This window comes from Branchiostoma lanceolatum, chromosome 4, assembly GCF_035083965.1.
Source record: "Branchiostoma lanceolatum isolate klBraLanc5 chromosome 4, klBraLanc5.hap2, whole genome shotgun sequence".
Lineage (NCBI taxonomy): Eukaryota > Metazoa > Chordata > Leptocardii > Amphioxiformes > Branchiostomatidae > Branchiostoma > Branchiostoma lanceolatum.
In genome coordinates, this window is record NC_089725.1 from 25,080,756 (window position 1) to 25,107,393 (window position 26,638).

Genomic DNA, 26,638 nt, shown 5'->3' on the forward strand with positions numbered 1-26,638 from the left:
GGTTACATATAGCTTCATGTATAGCCATACATCAATTTCTTATCTGACTACATTTCAAAAGTTAATTGAGAGAGTAACTTGTGTTGGTGGTAAGTATCTTAGCCAGGCCTCCACCTATGTGAACACGACATTCAGTAGCAGACTGACACTGGTAGTTTACGTTAGCCGAATTTATTGGGTGATTTTATAGTACAAGCTTCCTCTTCAAGACTTTTATTCTTGCATATGTAAGGTTAATCTTTCACTGAAAACATAAGTGATCAGAAGTTGTTAATTTTGCCGGAAAAAAAATGTTGAAAAAACTTAGAGAGGGAACAACCATCTTACACAGAGCATGGGAGAGAGGGATCATGCATTTCACGTCAGTGGGGAGGGGGAGCATCTATTTTATGCAAATTTGTGAGTGGGGAGGGAGAAAGCTTCAATTTTCCTCAAAATCTAATGTGAAATATAAACTACACACCTGGTTTCAAACTGTTTATTTGATAGCAGTTCTTGACAAAACGGAGGAATGCAAAGTGTACAATGTGTTCAGTGGCTCGTTACTCTCCAAGCAAAAGGTTGGCTCCAGCTGCCTTTTGACGCGGTTTTAGGCGTCTCTATTGGACTTTCTTTTTTGTCCCGTTTACTTTATGTTGCCAAGCCGAACTTCTGCTTGGAGAATAGTGGCTCGTGACTCAAGCTAAAAATGCTGAGTTTTGAAAAGAAAAAGGTAAAATTGCCAAATATTAACTAAGTATCTGTCAGATAGTTGTTGATATGTTTGTGTTAATATGTTGAGTGAGTGTGAGTGTGTGTGCGCGCGCGCACATTAGCATGTGAGTGTTGTGTTTGTGTGTGTGTGTGTGTGTGTGTGTGTGTGTGTGTGTTCCAACATCCGCCTTAGCCTTGAAAAAATGGTATTCATCGCCTTCCTTTCCGGCCCTGTGCCATTGTCTTGGTTCGGGACTCCAAGATATGACAGAAGGAAAATTATGTCGTGGTTTAGGTTCCCGACAACCCACTGACCACCACATAAACAGAAAGGACAGCAGTTAAGTAGCCAAAATTTCAATAGGACACTTAACCCTAACTAACAAATAGTAAGCTTAACTAGATACATTTAATGCTAGGGTCACATTTCCCAGCCAGGGCCCGACCATGCTGTTTGAGGAAACAAAGTATGAAAATTTTGTATCAAGAATATACGTAATTTATGGTAAGGAGTACTTTTTTACTATTTCTGTGTTTTGCTGTCTTTTATATCATTTGTTCCCGCAAGCTTTGGAAATGTGTCCTTAAGCATAACTTAGTATATTTTATACATGATTGCTGTAAAAGTGTACACTTTGCATTCTATAAAAGGTCATTTACAATAACTTCATTTACAGACTGCTGGGGGCATGACAGGAAGTTAACTTGATTTGTGATTGTCATTTCAGTTCTAGGTCCAACCTAGAAATGTACCATCCCCTACTGTCTACCTGAAGCATTATCAGCAGAGAGAATCATGATCTCTTGATGGATGGCAAGGTGTTGAGTACATTTTGATGACACCCTGAGTGACATTGCTGGCAGGGGGTAGGACATTTCAAGAGCGATGAATACTTCACCACACAGGGCTCCAGCCTATTTCTGCGGTATATAAACCCGATGCATGGCAGATTCAGTTTCTGTAACTATGCCGATAGCCGGGATTGCTCTCGGAGTGACTGCAAAATTCGGTGTTTCAGAGACCAGAGATTTTCCTGGTTCTGTTGGCTCACAACTACTCAGGCTCTCCGACCACCTGCCTTCCTTTCCGGCCCTGTGCCATTGTCTAGGTTCGGGACTCCAAGATATGACACAAGGCAAATTATGTCGTGGTCTAGGTTCCCGACGACCCACTGACCACCACATAAACAGAAAGGACAACAGATGGTAGAAGAATCCAAGCAGTCATAAGCTAACAGAACCGGGAAAATCCCCGTTCTCAGAAACTGTGAACTTCGCAATCACTCCGCAAACAATCTCAGCCATCGACACAGCTACAGAAACTGAACCAACCACACACTGGGCCTGTACACCACAGAAACGGGCTGAAGCCCTGCATGAAAAAGTAGCCACCACTCACAAACTGCCTCAACCCCCAACCAACAGCATCACTCAGGATGTCAACAAAACACACGTCAAGCACCCTACCACCAACCAAGAGATTGTGACTAGCCCTGCCGACAACGCCCAGGTACACAGAGGGAATCGTACGTTCAGTTAAAGCTATTGATGCAACATCACAAATCATTAACTTCCCATAACACCAATGATAAGTCAGTCCCAACCCAGTTCTGTGGAAACATTTTGAACTTCGAACTGCTTCGAAATGATCCAAACATTTAACAATTCCAGGTCTTCTGGCAGGGCGTACACGAGCACCGGTCTTTCTCGATGTCACCGTAGAGATGGCGTAGTTGGCGTTGGACGACGACCTCAAAGAAGAATAAGTCCTTAGAGATGTCTCCTTCCAAGCTTCTTTGAGCTACATAAAAGTCAAACACATGAAGGAATTAGGACAAAACAGCCACCAAACTAGTTACCACCAAACATCGTCTCACTTTGTTCTAATCCAAACACTACGAAGGCACTAGGATGCTTTATGTTCTGCCAAGAGTGGAAATGGTGACCGAAGTCAGGCATAAGTTGAAAGATATCTAAACTCAGGTCAAACTGTTGGAAATCAGGACTTGACTAGTCAAAATTTCTGGAACTGGCATGGGTAAACTTTAAGTTCAGAGACGCTGCCACTGGCCTGAACAAAAAGTTATGTCACGGTCAAGTTGGAGTAAGTTGTATAGATTCTACTCACAGTACCGTGTTAATCCAGTCAACAGTCTCCTTCAATCCATTCATCCTCAGCAGCAGGGCCAGGGTGTACACACAGACATCACCTGCAACAAACATTAAAGGCTCAACGGCAGTCCAATGGTATTGGGAATGTGACGTACAATTAAAACTGGACACCTCTGATAAACAGACAAAATTTGTCATGACCAAAAATTCAAATACAAGATGTATAAACTGTGGACCAATTCACAAACCATGTGTATGCTCAATTACAGATCCAATTTCATAATGAATCCTATCACCATCAACTAATGCTGAGCAGAGCCTGCTGTCAAACAATTATACAGCACAGGCAATGCTCACCTTGTCAAAATGTGGTATGAGGCAGAGCCGATTCCCTTGAAGCCTCCTCGGCTTAGTGATGCCCTGCATGTTGTCGCAAAGACCCTTCAGTGTTGCTGCCCAGGGTCATGCACGGTCCAGACATATATGTCAATGGTGCCTCCTCACCATTGCTGCAACAAACACAAAAGACAATGGCAAGTGAGAATGTGACATACAATTATGCTCTGATAAAAAGATAAAACAAAAAGCGCAATCGTGACCAAAATTTCCAACCGACAAATAAGTCCTGTTGTACTACGGTGCGACAAGAATTTTCTGCGAAGCTTTGCTCAAATCAAGGACATTATATAGGAAGGACTGAGCACGAATAGATAATAATTTCCTAAGAACAATGACACGGGGTATAACGTACGTCACGGGATGGCCAGACACATTCGGTGGTCGCAGAGATCTATCAGCCGCAACGCGCAGACACATTCGACGCGCCGCGGAAAAATCAGCCGTCCGCGCGGACCTATCAGCCGCAACGCGCAGACAAATTCGACGCCGCGCGGACCTATCAGCCCTTCGCGAGGAAAACTCAGCCGTGGGACAGCGCCATCAGGTGTCTCACTACTGCCTTCAGAGAGCGCTGGAAAGCCCGCGCCAAGGTAGGTCCTCCACAATTTCCTTCTCTAGCGTCATATAGAGACATCGACTGGTAATCTAACTAGGCCTATCAGGTGCCAGACTATCTTAGGGTCATCCGGAGCCAGAAATAATCGGCAGGTCTTCAAATTAAGTCGAGATATAGGGAGAACAGTTCTCAATCGGTGACACACCACATCGAAGTTGTCAAGGTAAACAGTGGCTAATGTCGTATTTTGGGCCATTAGAAGCAAAGACATCGGCGGTTTTGACGTCTTTTAGTGTGATTGGGTGTCCAGAACAACGTAACATACTCTGGAATTGATACAATATGCCCACAGAGCGAAAATCATGTGGTAGAAGTGATACCGCTATATGTCGCCCCCCTCCCTATTTTCCAGTAAAGTTACGGCCAATATCTTATGTAGTAGTATAGTAAGCATTAACAGGCAATAGTGTTTTTGTCGCCTCGATTGATTTTGGCGATATGCGGGGAATACCTTCTATCACTTTAAGGGATTATCCTCATCTAGATGATTCAACGAACATCTCATACGTTTCTCGCAAGATTGTTTACTATATTGTTACTACTATTACCCAGGTATAATGTGTCACTGCAAGTAATCAACCCTGACATTTTTCAGAAATGACTCGTCGACTCAGGTTGACACTACATCCGCGGAAAAGGTGTAGAAACAAAACAACGGGCACCTGGAAAGCAAACACGCGAAGTTGACGATGTATGGGTAACAGAAGATAACATTGGCATTGATGACAGCACTGCAGCAAGTCCCAGGCAGAAAGAGACACAACTCTCCTGGTCAACTCCTACTCGAGCTAGCGTCAACGACACTTTTTCTGGACTGTAGGCTTCTCTCCCTTTATACGAAAGGCACTAAGCAACGGAAATCATACAATGTACAACTGGAATATTCAAATAACTCCATATTTGCCGTAGAAATCTATATATTCATAGAGATATGTATTGAGTAGATATTGGATGAAGACTATACTTTGTCAGGTTGTTATATTCACAGATGTAGGTAATGGACCATCTCAGCGTTGCATAATTGTACTGACCATCCGTATTTCCTGAAATGTTAATCCAAAAATGACACACAAAATATAGTTATATATAACTAGATTTATTCTGGTTGTTTACAAAATATATATTTGCTGAATTGCAATACCATGTTCTTGATCTTGTTATACATCACTTGGCAAATGACTATGTTGTAATCATATTGCACTGTAGCTTAATCTATTGCTATAGATTACAAATTAAAGTATTCTGATCGTTTATAAATATTGACTCTTGAAAAAAGAAGAACAAAGTCAAAACCAATCAAATACCGAGTCTCGGCGCCGTGATTTTCCCAACACTACAGATGAAAATATGTCACTGTACAGGTGCACTATACACAAGGTATACCTTCTTGTGAAACAACAAATATAATTATATGAACCAGAATTACTGCATGATTACACACAAGTTCTTCCTTTTTATGAAACCTGTGTTCACACTTGTAGCACTGACAAACGTCTTTACTCTGGGATTGTCATGGGTTCTGTGATGATGTTTCAGGACTTCATATACTATGACTTAAAGGACTTTCCACGTTTGTCACAAAAATCCCAATCTGAGTGCACTATCATGTGCTTCTTCACTTGAACTCTTTCTGACAAACTGGGCACTCCTTGGATGATTCAACTTAGTGATCCTGAAAGTCTCTAGCATAAATAAAGTATTTATTGCACAACCCACACTAAATTGCTGGTCCTTTATCAGCCCCATGGCAGCGACGCTTGTGTTCAGCTACTGAACCGCTGTTCGCTTAGCACTTGCAATGTGTACACAGACTGCACTGTAGTCCTGCGTGTGGGGGAGGAGACATCCTTTTCTACATCTTCAGCTGGCAAAACCACACCAGGTAGGTCATCAGACTCGTTGGACTCTTCCAAAGACACTGAACCCTCACTGGATCCACTGGTGCTGGTGTTTGAACGGGATCCACTGGTGCTGGTGTTTGAACGGGATCCACTGGTGCTGTTACTTGAAGACCAGGTACCCTGTCCCTCCCCAAGGCATGGCTTGTCAGGTGGTTCTTCATCTCCCTCCTGAAGGCTGGACTTGTAGGGTAGAACAGGTGGTTTTACATTTGTGGTCACATGCACAAACCTGTCCTACTCATCAAACTCCATGACTGAAATGCAAATTCCAAAAATGAATGCCTTTGTCTGGATAAACATTGATGACTCTGCATCTTCATTGAAATGACCACAACAGTATCGCTTCTTATGGCTTTAATACTGCTATAAGAGCTAACATCGTTCTAGTACTTCTACACATGGTGGTTCGTACTGAAGGATGGGGGAGGGGGGCGTTATATAGCGGTATCACTTCTACCACATATTTTCGCTCTGTGGGCATATTATATCAATTCCAGAGTATGTTACGTTGTTCTCACGGGGTATAACGTACGTCACGGGATGGCCTGACACATTCGGTGGGCGCAGAGATCTATCAGCCGCAACGCGCAGACACATTCGACGCGCCGCGGAAAAATCAGCCGTCCGCGCGGTCCTATCAGCCGCAACGCGCAGACAAATTCGACGCCGCGCGGACCTATCAGCTGCTCGCGCGGAAAAATCAGCCGTGGGACAGCGCCATCAGGTGTCTCACTACTGCCTTCAGAGAGCGCTGGAAAGGCCGCGCCAAGGTAGGTCCTCCACAATTTCCTTCTCTAGTATCATATAGAGACATCGACTGGTAATCTAAATAGGCCTATCAGGTGCCAGACTATCTTATGGTCATCCGGAGCCAAAAATAATCGGCAGGTCTTCAAATTAAGTCGAGATATAGGGAGAACAGTTCTAAATCGGTGACACACCACATCGAAGTTATCAAGGTAAACTGTGGCCAATGCTGTATTTTGGGCCATTAGAAGCAAAGACATCTGCGGTTTTGACGTCTTTTAGTGTGATTGGGTGTCCAGAACAACGTAACATACTCTGGAATCGATATAATATGCCCACAGAGCGAAAATATGTGATACCGCTATATAACGCCCCCCTCCCCATTTTCCAGTAAAGTTACGGCCCATCATATACATGTAGTAGTATAGTAAACATTAACAGGCAATAGTGTCTTTGTCGCGTCGATGGATTTTGGCGATATGCGGGGAATACCTCATCTAGATGATTCAACGAACATCTCATACGTTTCTCGCAAGATTGTTTATTATATTGCTAGTATAACTATTACCCAGGTATAATGTGTCACTGCAAATAATCAACCCTGATATTTTTCAGAAATGCCTCGTCGACTCAGGTTGACACTATATCCGCAGAAAAGGTGTAGAAACAAAGCAACGGGCACCTGGAAAGCAAACACAGATTGCGAAGTTGAAGATGTATGGGTAACAGAAGATAACACTGGCATTGATGACAGCACTGCAGCAAGTCCCAGGCAGAAAGAAACACAACTCTCCTGGTCAACTCCTACTCAAGCTAGCGTCAATAGCACTTTTTCTGGACTGTAGGCTTCTCTCCCTTTATACGAAAGGCGCTAAGCAACGGAAATCATACAATGTACAACTTGAATATTCAAATAACTCCATATTTGCAGTAGAAATCTATATTCATAGAGATATGTATTGAGTAGATTATTCGTCAATTTTAGTACTATGCAGTAAGTTTGAAATAGCACATGATATTAGATGAAGACTATACTTTGTCAAGTTGTTATATCTACAGATTTAAGTAATGGACCATCTCAGCGTTGCATCATTGTACTGACCATCTGTATTGCACCTGTATTTCCTGAAATGTTAATCCAAAAATGACACACAAAATATAGGTACATTGTATATATAACTAAATTTATTCTGGTTGTTTACAACATATATATTTGCTGAATTGCAATACCATGTTCTTGATCTTGTTATACATCACTTGGCAAATGACTATGTTGTAATCATATTGCACTGTTGCTTAATTTATTGCTATAGATTACAAATTAAAGTATTCTGATCGTATATTAGTATTGACTCTTGAAAAAAGAAGAACAAAGTCAAAACCAGTCAAATACCGAGTCTCGACGCCATCATTTTCCCAACACTACAGATTTACTCTGGGATTGTCATGGGTTCTGTGATGATGTTTAGGACTTCTTATATTATGACTTAAAGGAATTTCCACATTTGTTACAACAATCCCAATCTGAGTGCACTATCATGTGCTTCTTCACTTGAACTCTTTCTGAGAAACTGGGCACTCCTTGGATGATTCAACTAAGTGATCCTGAAAGTCTCTAGCATAAATAAAGTCTTTATTGCAGAACCCACACTAAATTGCTGGTCCTTTATCAGCCCCATGGCAGCGACGCTTGTGTTCATCTAGTGAACCGCTGTTCGCTTAGCACTTGCCATGTGTACACAGACTATACTGTAGTCCTGCGTGTGGGGGAGGAGACATCCTTTTCTACATCTTCAGCTGGCACAACCACACCAGGTAGGTCATCGGACTCGTTGGACTCTTCCAAAGACACTGAAACCTCACTGGATCCACTGGTGCTGGTGTTTGAACGGGATCCACTGGTGCTGTTACTTGAAGACCAGGTATCCTGTCCCTCCCCAAGGGATGGCTTGTCAGGTGGTTCTTCATCTCCCTCCTGAAGGCTAGACTTGTAGGGTGGAACAGGTGGTTTTACATTTGTGGTCACCGTGATGCACAAACCCTGTTCTACTCATCCAACTCCATGGCTGAAATGCAAATTCCAAAAATGAATGCCTTTGTCTGGACAAACATTGATGACTATGTATCTTCATTTAAATGGCCACGACAATATCGCTTCTTATGGCTTTAATACTGCTATAAGATATGTTAACATCGTTCTATACGTGGTGGTTCGTGCTGAAGGATGGGGGAGGGGGGCGTTATATAGCGGTATCACTTCTACCACATATTTTCGCTCTGTGGGCATATTATATCGATTCCAGAGTATGTTACGTTGTTCTGGACACCCAATCACACTAAAAGACGTCAAAACCGCAGATGTCTTTGCTTCCAATGGCCCAAAATATGGCATTGGCCATTGTTTACCTTGATAACTTCGATGTGGTGTGTCACCGATTTAGAACTGTTCTCCCTATATCTCGACTTAATTTGAAGACCTGCCGATTATTTTTGGCTCCGGATGACCATAAGATAGTCTGGCACCTGATAGGCCTAGTTAGATTACCAGTCGATGTCTCTATATGATACTAGAGAAGGAAATTGTGGAGGACCTACCTTGGCGCGGCCTTTCCAGCGCTCTCTGAAGGCAGTAGTGAGACACCTGATGGCGCTGTCCCACGGCTGATTTTTCCGCGCGAGCAGCTGATAGGTCCGCGCGGCGTCGAATTTGTCTGCGCGTTGCGGCTGATAGGACCGCGCGGACGGCTGATTTTTCCGCGGCGCGTCGAATGTGTCTGCGCGTTGCGGCTGAAAGATCTCTGCGACCACCGAATGTGTCAGGCCATCCCGTGACGTACGTTATACCCCGTGGTTCTGGACACCCAATCACACTAAAAGACGTCAAAACCGCCGATGTCTTTGCTTCTAATGGCCCAAAATACGGCATTAGCCACTGTTTACCTTGACAACTTCGATGTGGTGTGTCACCGATTGAGAACTGTTCTCCCTATATCTCGACTTAATTTGAAGACCTGCCGATTATTTCTGGCTCCGGATGACCCTAAGATAGTCTGGCACCTGATAGGCCTAGTTAGATTACCAGTCGATGTCTCTATATGACGCTAGAGAAGGAAATTGTGGAGGACCTACCTTGGCGCGGGCTTTCCAGCGCTCTCTGAAGGCAGTAGTGAGACACCTGATGGCGCTGTCCCACGGCTGAGTTTTCCTCGCGAAGGGCTGATAGGTCCGCGCGGCGTCGAATTTGTCTGCGCGTTGCGGCTGATAGGTCCGCGCGGACGGCTGATTTTTCCGCGGCGCGTCGAATGTGTCTGCGCGTTGCGGCTGATAGATCTCTGCGACCACCGAATGTGTCTGGCCATCCCGTGACGTACGTTATACCCCGTGAATGACTGTTCTTCTTCTTCTTCTTCTTCTAGCCACCTTCAGCATGATGAAGATATGGTACTTCAACTTTTACATTTCAAAATGAATTCTACCAACACAGCTTCATTGAGATGCTAAACTTACCGTCGGAATGTCGTGGCCGCGTGGAAGACCCGCCATAATGGCAATCTACAACAATTTGTAGATGTGAGACTGACCCCGTTCATCCATGGCAGTCAAGCCGCGGCTGGAAGGACCGCGAGCTATGGACGAACCGTTACGGAGAGGAGAGGGGCCAGTCCCGAGGCGGACTTCACTAATAACGCCGGGTGGGCATTAGCCCGGGTCTCGGGAGAAAGAGACATGGCAGCCTTTCCAAGCTGTAGGTGGCCGCGAATGGAACTGTCAAGGTTGGGTAACATGGATGGCAAACTACTAGCTTCTGATTGGTTGAATTGTTGGCTTGTTATTGGTTGGAAAAATGCACTTTTGAGTATTTCCCCCTATTGGCTGTCTTTGATGACATCTTTCCCCGGATTGGTTACCTGTCTGATGAGATTAATCTAGTCACCCCACATTGGCCATCTGTGCTAATAAGATTAACACCGCTCCGCACGACGCGTCATTGATAGCAGTACTGCAGCTCGTCGGCCGAGGTTCCGGTTTACATTTACCAGATGGCTATAACTATATTTCCGAGGTCCCAAAAATACTAGACGCACATGACACGTTTTCTCCTTAGTTTTGGATCCAGATTTATCAGCTATCGCTATATATATGCAAATATATATAGAAAGGTTTCTTTCACCTTTGTTTAGCCAAACTGCTAGCATCACTGTTCGCAAAACCAACCATGAGAACCGTTTCCTTCTCCTTTATTGTTATTGTTTATCTGCTTGCATACCCTTAGAAATTCAAAGAACTAAACACATATCAAGATCAGTTTACTACGGTAGTATTCCTTCTTTACTTGAAGATTACAATACCATATACTTGGTGTAGTTTGAATGCATTCCGCCAGAGGACGCAGCTGCATGACGTGTCTAACAGTTTCTGGGGATATGAATGGGGGGATGATCTGTGAGAGACTGGAACTCACTACCTCAGACGTCACATACATAGCCGATCTCCCAAGGTCAAGGAGGCTGTGCTCCTGCACCTGAGAGGACAATAAAGCGCAGCGCACTCTCCCCTAGGCGCTTTACCCCAACAAGAGGGGTGTTTCCCAGTACCCGATCAAGATCTGAGTGTCCTGAGTAGCCTGACGTGATAGACAGGCCAGCTAGACAGGCCAGCTAGACAGCCCAGCTTTACCTCAAACCCATTATTCGTCAACATACTGAACAGTGCAGTCTAGAAATATCACTAGCTACGTAAAAGCTGTAGTCGATGTTGTTACTATCAGTTCAATCAAATAATTTGTATGCTAGGGGACCTAGGGGACAGAGTCAGCAAATTCAGAGGGTTCCAGCTAATCTTCAAGCAGATGCAGGGAGCAGGATCATATCAAGGAGGTTTTATATAGAAGGAGAGCGGACGGGCTAAGTCTCTGTTGTCTCTATTAGTCTATATAAAACCTCCTTGATCATGTTATTAAAACATGTTCTAGCTGTTCAAGTTGCCTAATGAAAGAATGGTTCATAACTTCACAGACTAGGTGTAAGAAATGTTTGTGAAAGGAACTATTTCCGTTTCTCTTCAAAAGTTCCCCCACACCACCCAGAAGATTATATGGGCAAAACATGTTCCCAACTTTTTAAAACCCAGTAAAATAACACCCCTAATATGATAGTGGTACCGTCTGGCACGATTCATTATATTTAAGGTGAAATATATTTATCATGGACTTCTATATTCATTATATTGTTGAGATATGTCTATGTGATAATTATTTTTATATTACTATTTTAAATCTTATTACAACTATTATATTGTTTGTCTTTATATGAGCTGCAGTCAAATTCAAAGTAGTTTATCGGACCACTTCTCTCCTATCTTCACAATGTGATAGTCCAAGATGGCGCGTGGTCGAGGTAGGGGAGGTCGCCGACGGGAAGATAGACAGAAAGCGAAACAACGACAGATAAACAGGGCTCTGAAGTTGTCAGAGATAAATTCTAAAGCTAGATATCAACAGGAAGAATATCTGCGTCGAAGACAACAAGCAGAAAGGTAAACATGGGTAACCACGGATCCTGTTTCATATGGGGGAGGGGGGGCGCCGAAACAACATGCTCGCGCTTGCACGTGCACGTGTCTCATGCACATGTATACAATAATATTTTTATGAAATTTGTCGAATCATACGAGCGGGCTAAACAGGCCGACGATTCTACTCTAATCTACTCTTGTCGATAAAACTTAGACATCATAAAGTAAGACTTGAAAAATTATGACAAAAACAGCTACCTTTTATTTTGCTTGTACATTTTTTTTTCAGAAATGTTGAATGTTAATCTGTTGTTTCTCGGATTATGAATTGTACGCCATAAGATTTGGACAATGTTTCATGTGCAAAACTAAAATGAACCCAACAATGTTTGCAGAGAAGCGCTGAGGAAAGCTCAGGGAGAAGGAAGTCAACAACCAAGACCAGATAAGGTTAGCAGATTTCAATACAGTTTGTTACCTACCCTATACAATAGTATAAACTGCTTTGCATTTGCTCTATGTGTCATTATCTGTATCTACCTTGTCCCCCTAACGACCTAGAGGTCAAGGGAGCAGGTACATGTATGTAGGTAGGTACTAGTACTAGCTTGTAGGTATCTATATAACCAGGCCGGTATAACCGCCCTTCGGTCATGTCGGCATAGCACACCAGCTTCGCAGGCAAGCAGCCCAGCAGTAGTTGGTTGATGCTAGCTATGTCTTCTCTGTGAGGATGTATTAGGGGTTTGAAGTGTACATAAAACCAGGAGGAAGACTTGGTCTAATACCATATAGAAAGAGTCCTAACAAGTCTTGATGATTTAGTAGTGCTACAAAGGAATACACACTATCAGGACTGCCTGCCATTAGATTCAACTAATGAAAATATATGATTCTTCGAGGTCATTGCCATGATGATAGGGACAAAATTGAGACCAGTGTTAGTGTTATAATCATTACTATTTAATACGTTGATGAAGGTTAGACATCCAGGTAATAAGATACGCCAAAAATAATTACTCAAGCAACTGGATAAGATTTTGAAACAGTCAGACGTTTCAGACAGTATCCACTGTCTTTCGTCAGTGACTAACGATAGGACTGAGAACACCAGCTTTATACCAAAACTCTGAATAGATATGTTAATGAGGTAAAGACAATTTAGGATGTCTTGAAGTAGTCTTCAAAAAGAAGATTAACTCAAGACAAAGTTATGCCAATAGTTCAATTAGCTACTGTTGTTCTAGTACAGTAACTAAATGTTGCTGCGAGGATGTACAACCCCGCCCTCAACAGGAAAGGCGGTCTACGCGTTCAACTTTCAGGCACTTGGGATAATGCACTGCCCACCACCCCCCACCCCCGGACAAGCAACATTTAGTTACTGTACTAGAACAACAGTAGCTAATTGAACTATTGGCATAACTTTGTCTTGAGTTAATCTTCTTTTTGAAGACTACTTCAAGACATCCTAAATTGTCTTTACCTCATTAACATATCTATTCAGAGTTTTGGTATAAAGCTGGTGTTCTCAGTCCTATCGTTAGTCACTGACGAAAGACAGTGGATACTGTCTGAAAGGTCTGACTGTTTCAAAATCTTATCCAGTTGCTTGAGTAATTATTTTTGGCATTACTATTTAATGTTTTGCAGAATGACGAAGCATCATCATCATCCAGTGAAAGTGAAGATGAGAGGCAGACACCCTATGATCTCCTAGTGACATCACTACAGTCAAACAGAGATCAGAGCTCCTCGGAAGAGATCTCAGAATCAGAGAATGATGATGATGATGATGATGATGTGCAAGAGGAGGAAGATGACATTGAAAGTGATGAAGACAGTGAACAGGAAGACATCACTAGAGAGCATGATGGTGAAGATGTCAGTACTGACAATGAGGAGGAAGAAACTGTTCCTGAGGACATACCATCTGATGAAGAAAGAACAGTGAAAGGAAAGAAGAGGAAAAAAGATGATGTTGGAAAGGATGGAGCCTTAGAGCAAAAGAAAAAGAAGCTGAAATCAAAGAGGGAGGAGCAAGAGAAGGAAGGACAATGGTCTTCAGATGGAGAGAGTGAGGTAGAGGATCTTGAAGAGGAAAAGACCACTACTGGGAAGGGTATGTTCCACTATTACTCTGTGGTAGAGTCTTATTGGTACCTCCACACAATGATATGTTGGTTACTGGTTGTTGCATACTGACTCATGGTACTGAGTGTATAGTGTATTACATGTTCAACCAGTCGCTTGGGTCTGGGTACAACTGGGAAAGAATCGTATTGTCCTTTCAGATGGGGACATAAAGCCGGTGGCCCCGTGCATGAGGGAGCTTATGGCGTCAAACCTCTGCACATGAAAATAACCCAACACACTTATCTATAAGAGTAGTGGTGACCTGGTGTGCTTGGCTGAAAATGCAAGCTGTAGCAAAGCCACAGGTTGACCGCGTTACCTTTTACATTGCAGACCCTTTTTGGCAGCAAGTAACCACTGAGCTGCAGGAAGACCAGGTGGACAAGCTGGGACAGCAGAGCAACTGGGCAAAGAAGGAGGCAACGGTCTGTGTTTTGATGACTTGCTATTGTATGATTGCTTTAACTGTATGATTAACTTAGATGTTGTATTTATGTGTCAATATAAAAGTTTTTTTTTTTTTTAAGTTTGTAGATGCCACTTCAACATTTTCTCTCTCTCAATATCAAAACTTTCTCCCTTACTCACAGCACACTCCCTGCTAGGACCACTTTAGCTGTAGAGATAGGATACCCCTAGTGCTAATCAATACCAAACTTTTGTAAGCACACCCACTTCTCATTCAGTGCTTAATCAGTAGTTCTGTAATATTCATGTGTATGATTGTGATTGTGTCTTTCCTGCAGTGGAAAGTTCTAGGCAGACTTCAGCATACTTACTGTCCCGATGTTCCCAACAAAAGCATCGCTGTCAACAAGGACAGCATCACCAAAATGAATGTAAGCATCGTTGACCACAGTTGTACTTTCCTTCCTCTACCTTTAATGTATATTCACTATCTGGCAGGCATTTTCATCAAAATCTCATACTCTAAGTTGGTGTCTAGTAGCTAGTGGAATTCATCATACACATAAGGTGAGGTGATGTGTGGACCGAAATGAAAATTGGCTCTTTGTGATCATGTTTTTATATTTTTTTTGAATGTCAATAGAAGGCTGACATAATCTTTTCTCTGCACATGAACAGGTCAGGGGACTTCTCTGTACCAACTGGGTTGATGTGAATGGGACAGGCAGTCAGAAAAATGCAGAGGAGATAAAAACATCATCTGATGGTGTGTCACATTGTTGCTCATACATCTACTACCATATCATGTGTTACAAAATTATTGTGTTCATTACACGTACATGTAATATTTGTCATCATCTGCTTTGAGTGCCATAACCTATTCATTTGAATATTCACATACCTTTAACAGAGTGGAGCTTAGGATTAAGATTATAGCACTTGTCAGTTGATAAAGCTTTCCTTAGATACTGTTTGCTGTTACTTCCATGGAATTTTCCCATGTTGTTGTAATATATCTTATAATGTTTTCCAGGTGAGTTTACAGCCAGGCAGAGGGAACTGTTTTCACTGATACATGGATACAAGGTAAGTGGCGTTCTGTAACATTGATGATCTGTTTTGCCTTCAGAGTTCAGAGTTAGCATCAATCATTGTTGATTTCATGATGTCGCTGACAATGACAAGTTTGTGGACATTTTTCACCTGTATCTTTCTCACATACAGTCCTCATTTCCATTTGCAGGACCTGTACTACTCAGAGAGAACACATCAGAATGGAGAGGAGTTGAGGAAGCTGTACTGTCTACATGCCCTAAACCATGTTCTGAAGTATGTAACTTAGTTTATTGTATGAATATTTTGTCAGTCACATTTTTTAGGAAACAAGGCTATGTTATACTACTTATAGTATGATATTTTTGTACCTCTTGTGCGCCATGTTGTGAAAAAATTTGTTTCCTTTTCTTCGTTTTTCACAGGACTCGAAGTGTGGTGACAAGACACAATAGCAAACTGAAGCTTGGGGCAGAAGTCAACCCAGACTCAGAGTGAGTTTTTTATTTTCATAGACGCAGCCAACATTGAACTAGCATGCATTGTAAATTGTGTAATGCAGCAGTCTAGCCACACTTTTTGTGTTGACTGATATATTTTCTAATTCTCCCTGCTTGCTATAATGAGCACCAGGACCAGAGACTGACTGGGCCAAAGGTTATGCTCGTATCCACAGTTGTTCTGTTTGCTGATGTACCTGATAATTCTCCCTTCCTGCTGTAGTGAGTTCCAGGACCAGGGGCTGACGAGGCCAAAGGTCCTGCTGGTGGTCCCCTTCAGAGAAGCAGCACTTAGGACCGTACAGGTCATCATCCAGCTCATGAGGAGACCGGACGGAAAGGTCTTAATGATGTTTTCCTTTGACCTTAAGTTGAAATACTTGCTTAAATCATTTCTCAAATTTAGAAGGAGCTAATTACATGTACTGTATATTGTGACTTTTTTTTACTTATCTGCACTTGTAATATCTTCATCTATTTTACATCTTGTTTCTGCAGCAAGTGGAAGTGATGAACAAGAAGAGATTCCAGGATGAATATTCTGAGTTGGAACATGCTCCTCCGAAAGTCCCCCTTCCAGGTAGGCATGAGCAGTGTTAGACTGGTTGGCCGTAGGAATGAGTCTTTTGGCAAGGAAAGTTGATATTGTGTTTCAAATTCTTCTTAGAGCAATGTAATTCTGCTAGCATGAAAAAAATATCAAAAACTGCAAACCTTAGTGATCATGACAAGGAGCCTTTGATTTTTCCGGTTCCCACTATATCATATTTTTTGCTACCCACAGAGGATTTCGAAGCCACCTTTGCTGGGAACATTGACGACCACTTTAGGATTGGCCTGTCTGTATCAAGACGTAACATCCGCCTGTATTCCCCATTCTACCTGTCGGACATCATCATCGCCTCTCCTCTGGGACTGAGGACAGTCATCGGTGCAGAAGGGTAAAATTCAGGATTCTGTCGCTGTCTTAAGTTCCTTCTTCCTACTTCACCTCTTCGAGTTGTGAAGGGCTTGAATGTTTGGTTTGATGAAGCCGTTGTCACTCAGTAGGAAAATAACTTGCCTGATGAGCCTGCAAGCTTTAAAGGATATTTTCGGCAGCAATGCGGCTGACGTCTTGTCAATCATTGCACAATGTTTAGGGATTGGCCAATGTACGCAGGTCACTGAGCCCTGTGCAATGTAATGGTAGATTTTCAGATGAAACATACACTTGACTCTCTGGCAATGTTGAAAGTCAGAGACCTAAAGCTTTTGGCAATCATCAAATTCTGCCAAAGGTAAGGTCATTGACAGTGTGATGCAAGCTTAGCAGTAGAGCTGTTGATGATCACACAGTGCTACCCTTTACCACCCTCTAGGGAAAAAGACAGAGACTATGACTTCCTGTCCTCCATTGAAGTCCTTATCCTGGACCAGGCTGATACCTACCTCATGCAGAACTGGGAGCACATACAGGTAAACCACACATGTGCCAGGCCTAAGATTGAACAGAGATAGCTGGGACATAGTTGGATGTCTGTAGCTTTGGTGCTTTGAGATAATGATCTTCGGATCTTAACCCTTGTCCTGCTGGTGTTTTTTATGCAATTTGTTTCACTAATGTGATTTCTTAATCGGAAAATTTTCCCTTGACTTTTTCTGTCCTACTGTGGCATAGTTAGATCCCCATTTGGTGCTGCGGTGTGATGCATTCAGCTGAAAAATACCCCGTACATATACAGGACCCACATACAGGCTCTGTAATGTCCCACAGGATATCTTTAGTGTGAGAACAAGCTATGGCCTTTTGTTAGTCTATTGTTATTCTTTATGTTACAGCACCTGATGCAGCACATGCACCTGCAACCGAAGGAGACCCATGAGACAGACTTCTCCAGGGTCAGGATGTGGTACCTGAACGGATGGTGAGCATCATGCAGAAAAACTATGATACATTTCATACATAACTTATGCATTACATACTAAACATATAACACTGATTGTAGACTTGTCAATTTTGTGAAGATAAGATTGATTGTGAATCATTGAGTCACATAAGATACTAAGTGTAATAGCAAGCCAAACTCTACTAGTACATTGTAGACTGGATATGATCAGTATTCAGACATGAGACAATAGACAATAGATACTCTCAAGATAAACTTGGTATACATTGATCAAATTCTTATCAAATTCTGCTGAAACTATGGTAATATAAGGAAATTCAGGTCAAATGAGAGGAAGAAATCTACAGGTGTATGTAACAGAATGTTTATCCATATACGAATGAAAGTATTTTACACCATGTATTTCAGGGCCAAGTTCTACAGACAGACCCTGATCTTCAGCAGTATCCCCAGTCCAGAGATCAATGCCATCTTCAACAAACAGTGCCATAATATCCTTATTCAACCTTACATCATGCAAGCTAGTTATAACTTCCATTTGCTGCAGAGCAACAAGCACATATCTGTACAGAGAGAATTGCTTGTCACTGTCAGTCCACTGAAAGCTTTTTATTTCCGGCATGATGAATAGTTATTATGATGCTTAAACTGCTTTGAAATATTCTGACTCTCAAATAGACAAGATTTCATCATTTGGTTGAAACATTGAACACACTTTGTTCAATATTACTTAATCTGAAACATTTGACTTTGAATCCTTCAACTTACAAGTTGTACAAATTAGATCCTTGACTAGCCAACATTATTCAGGAAAGGTGCAGGTGTCCAACCCTCCGGCCAGGGGAACCATCTGCCAGGTGGCCCTGCAGCTGCCGCAGGTGTTCCAACGCGTGGAGTGTTCCTCCTTCACACAAGCAGCTGATGCAAGGTTCAACTTCTTTGTCTCCCAGGTAAATCAGTACCTTTTTCCTAATTAATGACAGAGTGCTAGATGTTGTTTGTAGTGTTACAAATGTTAAGATTGTGGTATACTTTTAGTCTGAAGAAGCTTTAATGGTACAACACAACATAACAGTTACTCAAGCAACTGGATAGATTTTGAAAACAGACATTTCAGAAAGCATGCACTTCCTATCATGACAGTCTGACTGTTTTCAAAACTTATCCAGTTGCTTGAGTAGCTGTTATCTTATAACCTGGACGTTTAGCCTTCGTCGATATTATAATGGTATGAGTTTATCATATTCATAAAGAAGGCTTTTAGTGGGAAATAGGTAAATTTGTCTTCTGCAGTTCTGGTTTGTGACTGACCCTGAATTTTCCTGTCCACCTCTGTAGATCCTGCCCCAGATGAAGGATGGGAACATGCAGCGCACTCTGTTCTTCATCCCCTCCTACTTTGACTTTGTGCGGATCAGAAATTACTTCAGACAAGAGGACATCACCTTTGCACAGATCTGCGAGTAAGTTTTAAGATGTTTTTTTGCCCATTGAACCTAACGTTACTAAGAGTTAGCTTGTCACAACTCTTCCTGAGGTCAAGACATAAAAAAATCAAAATCAAATAACTACGGAAGTCAGTTGGTGAGGAAGCTAAATAGATAGATCCAACTTGTGAGAAAGATTGTTCAATATTACAGCAGGTAATGGCCATACAGTCAAACGTGTACATGTCACCACCTCTGCAAAAGTCTTGACCTGTGTGACCTCTTTTGTTGGTTCCTAAGATTAGAATTTTTCCTATTGACACAGACATTAAGAATCCTGTCTATAGTGAGCACCTGTCCACATAAACCAGATTTTTTCTAAGAGTGGTCTTCTTTGGCAGTTTTTACTGTATAATTTTAAAGGCTTGTTCCTGTCCCATATGTTTGACAATGGTACTTTGACAATTTTTGCCAGGTACACAACGCAAGCCAACATTTCCCGGGCACGGCAGTACTTCCAACGGGGAGACAGACCATTCTTGCTGTTTACTGAAAGATTCCACTTTTTCAGAAGGCAAGTTATAGAATCAGTTATTCAATCACAAGAATATGCTGGCCTATGCACACGACATATACCCTAGTCTTTATTTCACTGTGCAAAGAAATCTCTTCAGTTTTAATAGATGCAAATTAATTTCAAGAATTACTTGTTAAGTCACCTCACATGTCATCATTTTTAGAATGAAATCATTAATGACAGCACAGGATTTGAACTTCCTTTGTTTGGCACTTTGTCCAACTATACCTGTCATCTCACAAGCATACTTCTTATAATTATTTTGATGGAAGCATCAATAACAGCATGTAATTTGAACTCCTTTGTTTGCCACTTATCCCGCACAGGTACAGGATAAAAGGCATTCGCAGCCTGGTGTTCTACGAGCTCCCGCTCTTCCCACACTTCTACAGCGAGCTGTGCAACATGCTGGAGACGGGGGGCGAGGAGGGGGTGTCGGACAGGACCTGTACGGTCATGTACACCAAGTACGACGCACAGAGACTGGCCGCTGTGGTGGGCGCCAGCAGGTGTGGGCACATGATCACCTCCAGCAAGAGTGTCCACATGTTTGTGACAGGGGAGCAAGGGTAGAGTATGCTCTCAATGTTAGACATTTTTTATGATTCACTGATGAACAACAATTGTGCATATTGAAGTTTGAAAAAGACTGGACGAGATTCCATGTGAATCAACCAGAACCAGACAAACCATTGAAGACAGGGGTTTGGAAGTATTAGAAAACCTCAAAAGTTTCTAGTAGGATGATTTGAAACAGTGTTGTATGCTGCTGTCCCCATAAAGAGAAAAAATACATTGTAAATTGCTGGGAAATTTTTTAAAAGAGCCATAAACACTTCCTGAGCAGTTTTCAGACTGCACTTAGTTATTTCATGTATAAACCAGTCTGTTAGTCTTCAACCCTGTTTATTTTGCACCCAAGTGTACACAGATGTACAGGCTTTCAAATGAACATTATAATCTTAAGAAAACTGACAATAACAACATTCCCAGAATAACATGTTTCTACTCACTATTGTGTATATTATTAGTGAAAGCTATTTTAAAGCTTTTAAAGCAGTTTAGAAGAATCCATTGATACAATGAGTAGTTTGGTCCGTTTTAACGTCTTATGACAAGGACAAGTCAGGAATTTTATGTTAGTCAACAATTAAACAGTTACTGAAAAGAGAGAAGTGTATTATGAACTATTTCTAGCATTAACTATAGTTGCCTTCCCATTGACAGCTATAAGTCATGTGTAACCAGGAATACAGTCGTGTGATTAACAGCAGTATTACTAGTATATTGGGTTAAGTCTGCTATCACCGAGTCTGCTTCAGGCTATGTACAGAGTCTGCCATGCTTCTACATCAACACTGTCTTTAAACTTGTAATTGGATGTCACAACAATTCTTTTTCCTGTCCTGCCATATTATGTAATGTCTTTGCGATGCATCCAGGGCCTTTATGTAAGAGCGTAGCAAGTTCCCTCATCTAGTGAGGCTGGAGCCCCTGGTACTCATGAGCCTTCAGCCCCTGATACTCATGAGGCTTTGGTCCGTGATACTCATTAGCCTTAAGCCCCTGATAATCACGATGCTGGAGCCCCTGATAATCATGAGGCTTGGGCTGCTGATAATCATGAGGCTTGGGCTGCTGATAATCATGAGGCTTGGGCTGCTGATAATCATGAGGCTTGGGCTGCTGATAATCATGAGGCTTGAGCCCCTGATAATCATGAGCCTTGGGTCTCTGATACTCACTAGGCTTGACATACTCATACACATGGTCTTCCTCCAATTTTTTAGGAGGCACGTCGACTGGTGGGGGAGGTAAGGGCCCTAGGTAATAAGAGTCCCCACTAGCTGTGGATGCACCCCCAGTGTTATCATAGATATCATTTCTGTAGGCTCTGTTCTGATAGCTGTTTTTCGGGTGTGGGGCGGGGGTTTGCCTGATGTTACTTTGCCCTGTCCTGCAGTAACAGCAGCAGCAGCAGCAGATTGCTACCGAAATGATGAGGAACATGACAACTCCTGCACCAAGCCCACCATAGAGGGCCCAGGGTATACCAGTAGAACCTTCTGTAAAGCAAAATTAAAAGCATGAGGACATATATTATACTGCATGTATTTCATGTCGCTGAAAAAGGGACATATGATTAGATTTTTTTTAAATCCTTAAAACTCCATTATACATTTGCATTCTAGAGTAAAAATCTTGCTCTTCAAGTTCAAGAGCTTAAAGGGTCATTGCTAGGTGCTCTCCCTCTCTGTCTAGTACAGACTAGGACATAGCACTGCACACAAAAATATAGTTTCAAGTTGAAAAAACAGTTCACACACAGGAATGCAAATCTAGTTCAGCTACCCATAGGATACTGGGTCATACCTGATGAAGGTGTCTTCCCGTGTGAAGGTGTACCTTGTCCGGGAGGCTTGAAGTCGAAGATGATGTCAGCTGTGTGGTTACCTTGGAAACCAGTGAAGTACTTGACCTTGACTGTGCTGTTGCTGTCCCGATCGTACAGATGAAGGTTTCCTCCAGATGTGGCCTTCAGCAGGATTTGTATCCTTAGAAATAGAAAATTGAGAATGTACTTCACAGTGGCTAAGCAATAATTGGTTAAAAGAGAGGAAAGCAACTATAACAAGTTCAGTAGGTCACAATCCCAGACTTTTGAGATGGCTACGAAAGCTTTTAGCCTCCGTTGCAGGCTTCCCCACGGCAATTTTTCTACTTATCGGGTCAGGTTCTTTGGCTGGAGGGCCGTATCTGCTTGAGGCCCCGTATCTGCTTGGGATGTGTGGATACAGGATCCCAAGCAGATACGGGGCCTCAAGCAGATACGGCCCCCAGCCAAAGAACCTGACCCGATAAGTTGAAAAATTGCCGTGGGGAAGCCTGCAACGGAGGCTATCAACCTTCCCCCTACTCCATAACGAATACAACGTGGTCAAGCATTCTTCAGTAGGCAAGGCAATCTCTAGGCTGGTTGAAATGGATTGCCACCAGATCTTGGCTTCAACATGCGGTACAGAAGCCAAGTCTGTAGCAAAGTCTGACACCTGGTTAACAGAATGATGGTGAACCGTTAACGCATTGAAGCAGAAATGAGCCTTACCCTTGTCCAGGTGTGGCAGTCCAGTCCAGTGAGATGTCCTCCTCACAGGTGAACATGCCCTGCACCGGATTATCCGCTGTTCCTGTACCTATGGCTGTGCTGCAGGTTGTCGTCTCAGAAGCAGTTTCTACATTTTCTGTAGGAATAACAGATTTTTTCAATGAATATCAAGCTTAAGTGATGCCGAACTTGTAGCAGAGGTAACTGATCTATGAGAGCTGATGATAACATTGTCAGAACAAAGTAGGTTCCCACCATTTTGCAATGATACGACAATACTTCCTTCTGTGATGCCAAGAGCCATGCTTTTAACATAGACCGGTGCATCAGGAAGGGAGCCGGGCTGGAAGGTCGCAGTCCACCGAACCCTGATCCGTTCTACTCGTGCCATGTTGATGTAGGCGGCATCGCCATCCTCACTGGATCTGCTGCAGCTGCCTGGAATCAAACATGGAAACTGAAGGATTAGAGCACTAGCTGTTTATAACATGTCGACAGAATATCGAGACTACTGGTCATAACAAAACAGTATGTAAGGTAAATATCCCGTATATAGGCTCATACAGTTTTGTCCAAAAGGGAGATCGTATGCAACAGCTGTTACTCTGATGCAACGTTGGTCAAAGAGGATGGATAGGTTTGGATACCAGGCTATATGTCGTATGTGCATCACGCTCTGGGTACATGCTAAGGGGGACATGTATACAATCTGATACTAGTATATCGAATTTCTAACAGATCAGAAATGAATCAAGGGGGATCAAAGATGGTGACCGAAATAGACAAAAAATAGTGCATTTACCAGTGCCCTTCAAAGAGACGGATATTACCTTGTTCGGTAGCAATCCCATTGACATTTATTCCTGTTAGTTCATAGGAACAGTCATGAAAAGCTGGGGCCTGATGAACTGGACAAAAGGAAAAGAAAACCAATTTGCCAAACTGTTAAAGTTCATACCCGAGGCTGGCAGGTAGGGCATATTTATTAGTGTGCCATGTTTGTATGCAAAGTTTCATTTATGCGTATCCATGGCGAAGCTTTGACTATTCTATTATCGTATCGAATGGTCCTGACCCAACTTGGTGGTTCCCTTTCAAAGATGTTTATAGATATAGCAACCCACCTGTGCGACAGTGCGGACCTCCAAACCCAGGTGCGCATGTGCAGGATTGAACACCTGAGGCACAGGTCCCCGGGTAACAACTGTTGCTGTCCTCACGCCACGAACAGGCCTCTGGAAAACATGTCCTAACATATTGAAATCTTAAACCTTAAAGTTCTACCAAGGTCAGTTGTTAATTCAGTTTCCCAAGTGGAGGTTTGTTAAGTTAGAGCTTTTCGCATCTTCAACACTAGCCTGGGTGCCATCCTCGTTAGCCGCGGCTCACAAACTCCCGGCAACTTGCCAACCAGTATCAACATTAAAGCATCCTCAAAGTCATCCGTCGATTCTTTTCGTAAATCTACTGCGATTGTTCTAAAAATGTTTAACGTTTCGAGTTGAACAACGAAGTTGATGCGGCTAATAAAACAGTCGCATGCTCACGTCTGCATCTCGTTCCCAGGTTGTCGAAGGCCTGTCCCCTGACCCCGTAGTCTCCGTCACACCGCTGGCACTGCTGGTTACTGCCGTGACTACAGCTCAGGCTGGCGCAGTGGCTGATGGGACTACACGCTGGAATATGACCACGATAGACATGTTTTTCTTTCTTCAATTAGCTGCTTGTAGCCATGAACACATTGAAGACAGTATGAATCGGTTTTAAGGAACCCTCAAGAAGCTGCGATATGTGAACCTCCAATGGACTTCACTATTTGGTTAGTGCGGCACCCATAAGGTGTCCGTATGACACTCTGAGGAGCTATACAAAACACCAATGCAGTTTTGCTATAATGACGCAAAGGAATATTTCTCACCAAAGACAAATTAGATCGAAAGCTTAAAATGTTGACAATACACTGAGTAAGGGCACCGCTTGTGGAAATAAAGTGTTTCTGCCATTATCATTTCAAGGGCTATGAAGTAAATCTCAATTTGTCGTTAGTCTGATTTTCATTTTCGATCATTTCTTGACATGTTATTATTGATTTGTTGTATACTTATTGATTCATTCATGTATTATTGTGTTCCATAATTTGCTTCTATTTAAGTGTACTAGAAATTGGTTATATCTATGGTTTTCTTTATAATTGTATTTCATTATTATCATTAGTTAGTTTATAGGAGGAGGGCTTAGAAAAGCCTCCCGGGTTTCCTCCCTCCTATAGTTATATCACGTATATCTATCTGCCTCTGTTTCTTTTTTTATTTGTGCGAACCAATACACAAACAAACAAAACAAACAAATCAAATCTAGTTAACGGCCTTTCTAACCTGATTGACAGCAAGTGTTCCAGTAGTCACCTTGACACGCACAATGAGAGGCAAACGGAGTCCCGCCATTAGGACAGCCCCGGTTGCACGGCTCCGTCTGTGAACTCGGCCCCGCGCAGCCCGCCCCGCCATGCTGAGCGTGTCGAGCAACCCCCCTGGTCCGGGTCCTGGTGCCCGAGTTCCCGCAGGGTGCTGAGCAGCCGCCCCAGCTGCTCCACGGGCCCCAGGCACAGTTGACCGGAGTCTGAGCCCGCCTTCTCCGGCGCCGCCGCCATCCCTCGGAAGGTCCCGTCATGCGTCACCATCAGCAGGAACAGAATAATGACAAGACGCGTTTGGGTTTTTTTCAGCTGAAAACATCGATCGTACACAAATTGTAACGGAATGGAAAGGATATCGGCACTTGTTTCCTATTTCTACAGATCTGAAATCTTGTATCTACAAAATGTCAATGATAAACTATTATCATGTTAGCGTGTACATTATCACGTTTACAAGTGGCATGCCCCAGCGTCACCGATTCTTTTCCTGCGCCGGATTCGGGGGAGGCTGATTAATTTTCAAAATGTTGCCAATTCTATCGTATCAATGACAGTTGTTATATGTCCTAAGTATTTCACTTTGAGTAATTGGAACCTGTGCATTTAGTGTCTGACAAAACGACCTCAAGTACAGAAAAAAATGCAAACTAGCATTTTTACTTGTTTCGCTCATATCATTTTACCAGTTGCTGTCTTTGGTAGACACAGTGCAATGTCCACTTGTACTTCAGCAAATCAACACTTGTCTATCAAACATATCATTATAGCCTGGCCTGACTAAATAAATCACTATTTTAGAGGACCATTCAGTCGTTAGGCCCTTGACAGCGAGAGTTTGTGTTATACAGTAGAGATAAAATTTGTGTTACACAGAAGAGTTTGTGTTACACAGAAGAGTTTGTCACACGGAAGAGTTTGTGTTACACAGACTAGTCATAGACAAGATATGTATAACGTTAGTTTACCACTAGTGCTGCCATTGAAGGTCCCTTTCGTTCGAAAAAGGAAGAAGCACGTAAATGGATAACTTATGTCAGCAGCACTCAACCAGTACAGTACAACCCTCCTCTAGACTCGCAGAAGAATGTGAAGGGCGGATGAGTAATGTACCACGGTCACTTCCTCTTTCTATTTCAAAACGGAC

General features: G+C 42.6%; 2 protein-coding genes and 4 long non-coding RNA genes across 6 annotated transcripts; 3 read left to right on the top strand and 3 right to left on the bottom strand.

Moving 5' to 3' along the window:
• Positions 1 to 464: 464 nt before the first annotated feature.
• On the bottom strand, positions 465 to 10,395 carry LOC136433614 (uncharacterized). Its single transcript, XR_010755644.1, has 4 exons — positions 9,976 to 10,395; positions 3,163 to 3,314; positions 2,822 to 2,903; positions 465 to 2,494 (listed from the first exon to the last, which is right to left on the bottom strand). It is a non-coding gene; the product is annotated as an uncharacterized lncRNA (long non-coding RNA).
• LOC136433613 (uncharacterized) lies at positions 3,529 to 5,121 on the top strand. Its single transcript, XR_010755643.1, has 2 exons — positions 3,529 to 3,794; positions 4,416 to 5,121. It is a non-coding gene; the product is annotated as an uncharacterized lncRNA (long non-coding RNA).
• On the top strand, positions 6,237 to 7,808 carry LOC136433615 (uncharacterized). Its single transcript, XR_010755645.1, has 2 exons — positions 6,237 to 6,491; positions 7,084 to 7,808. It is a non-coding gene; the product is annotated as an uncharacterized lncRNA (long non-coding RNA).
• Positions 7,634 to 9,318, bottom strand: LOC136433616 (uncharacterized). Its single transcript, XR_010755646.1, has 2 exons — positions 9,064 to 9,318; positions 7,634 to 8,534 (listed from the first exon to the last, which is right to left on the bottom strand). It is a non-coding gene; the product is annotated as an uncharacterized lncRNA (long non-coding RNA).
• Positions 10,396 to 11,822: 1,427 nt separating the features above from the next.
• On the top strand, positions 11,823 to 21,364 carry LOC136433618 (U3 small nucleolar RNA-associated protein 25 homolog). Its single transcript, XM_066426011.1, has 19 exons — positions 11,823 to 12,003; positions 12,378 to 12,432; positions 13,636 to 14,104; positions 14,452 to 14,543; positions 14,865 to 14,957; positions 15,205 to 15,292; positions 15,560 to 15,612; positions 15,770 to 15,855; positions 16,005 to 16,073; positions 16,303 to 16,420; positions 16,578 to 16,659; positions 16,864 to 17,020; positions 17,441 to 17,537; positions 17,901 to 17,986; positions 18,377 to 18,459; positions 18,770 to 18,918; positions 19,307 to 19,431; positions 19,871 to 19,969; positions 20,299 to 21,364. Exons 1-19 carry the CDS (start codon positions 11,849 to 11,851, stop codon positions 20,543 to 20,545), a joined length of 2,403 nt encoding a protein of 800 aa, XP_066282108.1. The 5' UTR covers positions 11,823 to 11,848; the 3' UTR covers positions 20,546 to 21,364.
• LOC136431991 (uncharacterized) lies at positions 20,862 to 25,748 on the bottom strand. The gene is made up of 8 exons (XM_066423001.1): positions 25,454 to 25,748; positions 24,626 to 24,754; positions 24,203 to 24,313; positions 23,909 to 23,986; positions 23,334 to 23,516; positions 23,079 to 23,214; positions 22,346 to 22,527; positions 20,862 to 22,038 (listed from the first exon to the last, which is right to left on the bottom strand). Exons 1-8 carry the CDS (start codon positions 25,746 to 25,748, stop codon positions 21,449 to 21,451), a joined length of 1,704 nt encoding a protein of 567 aa, XP_066279098.1. The 3' UTR covers positions 20,862 to 21,448.
• Positions 25,749 to 26,638: the final 890 nt, after the last annotated feature.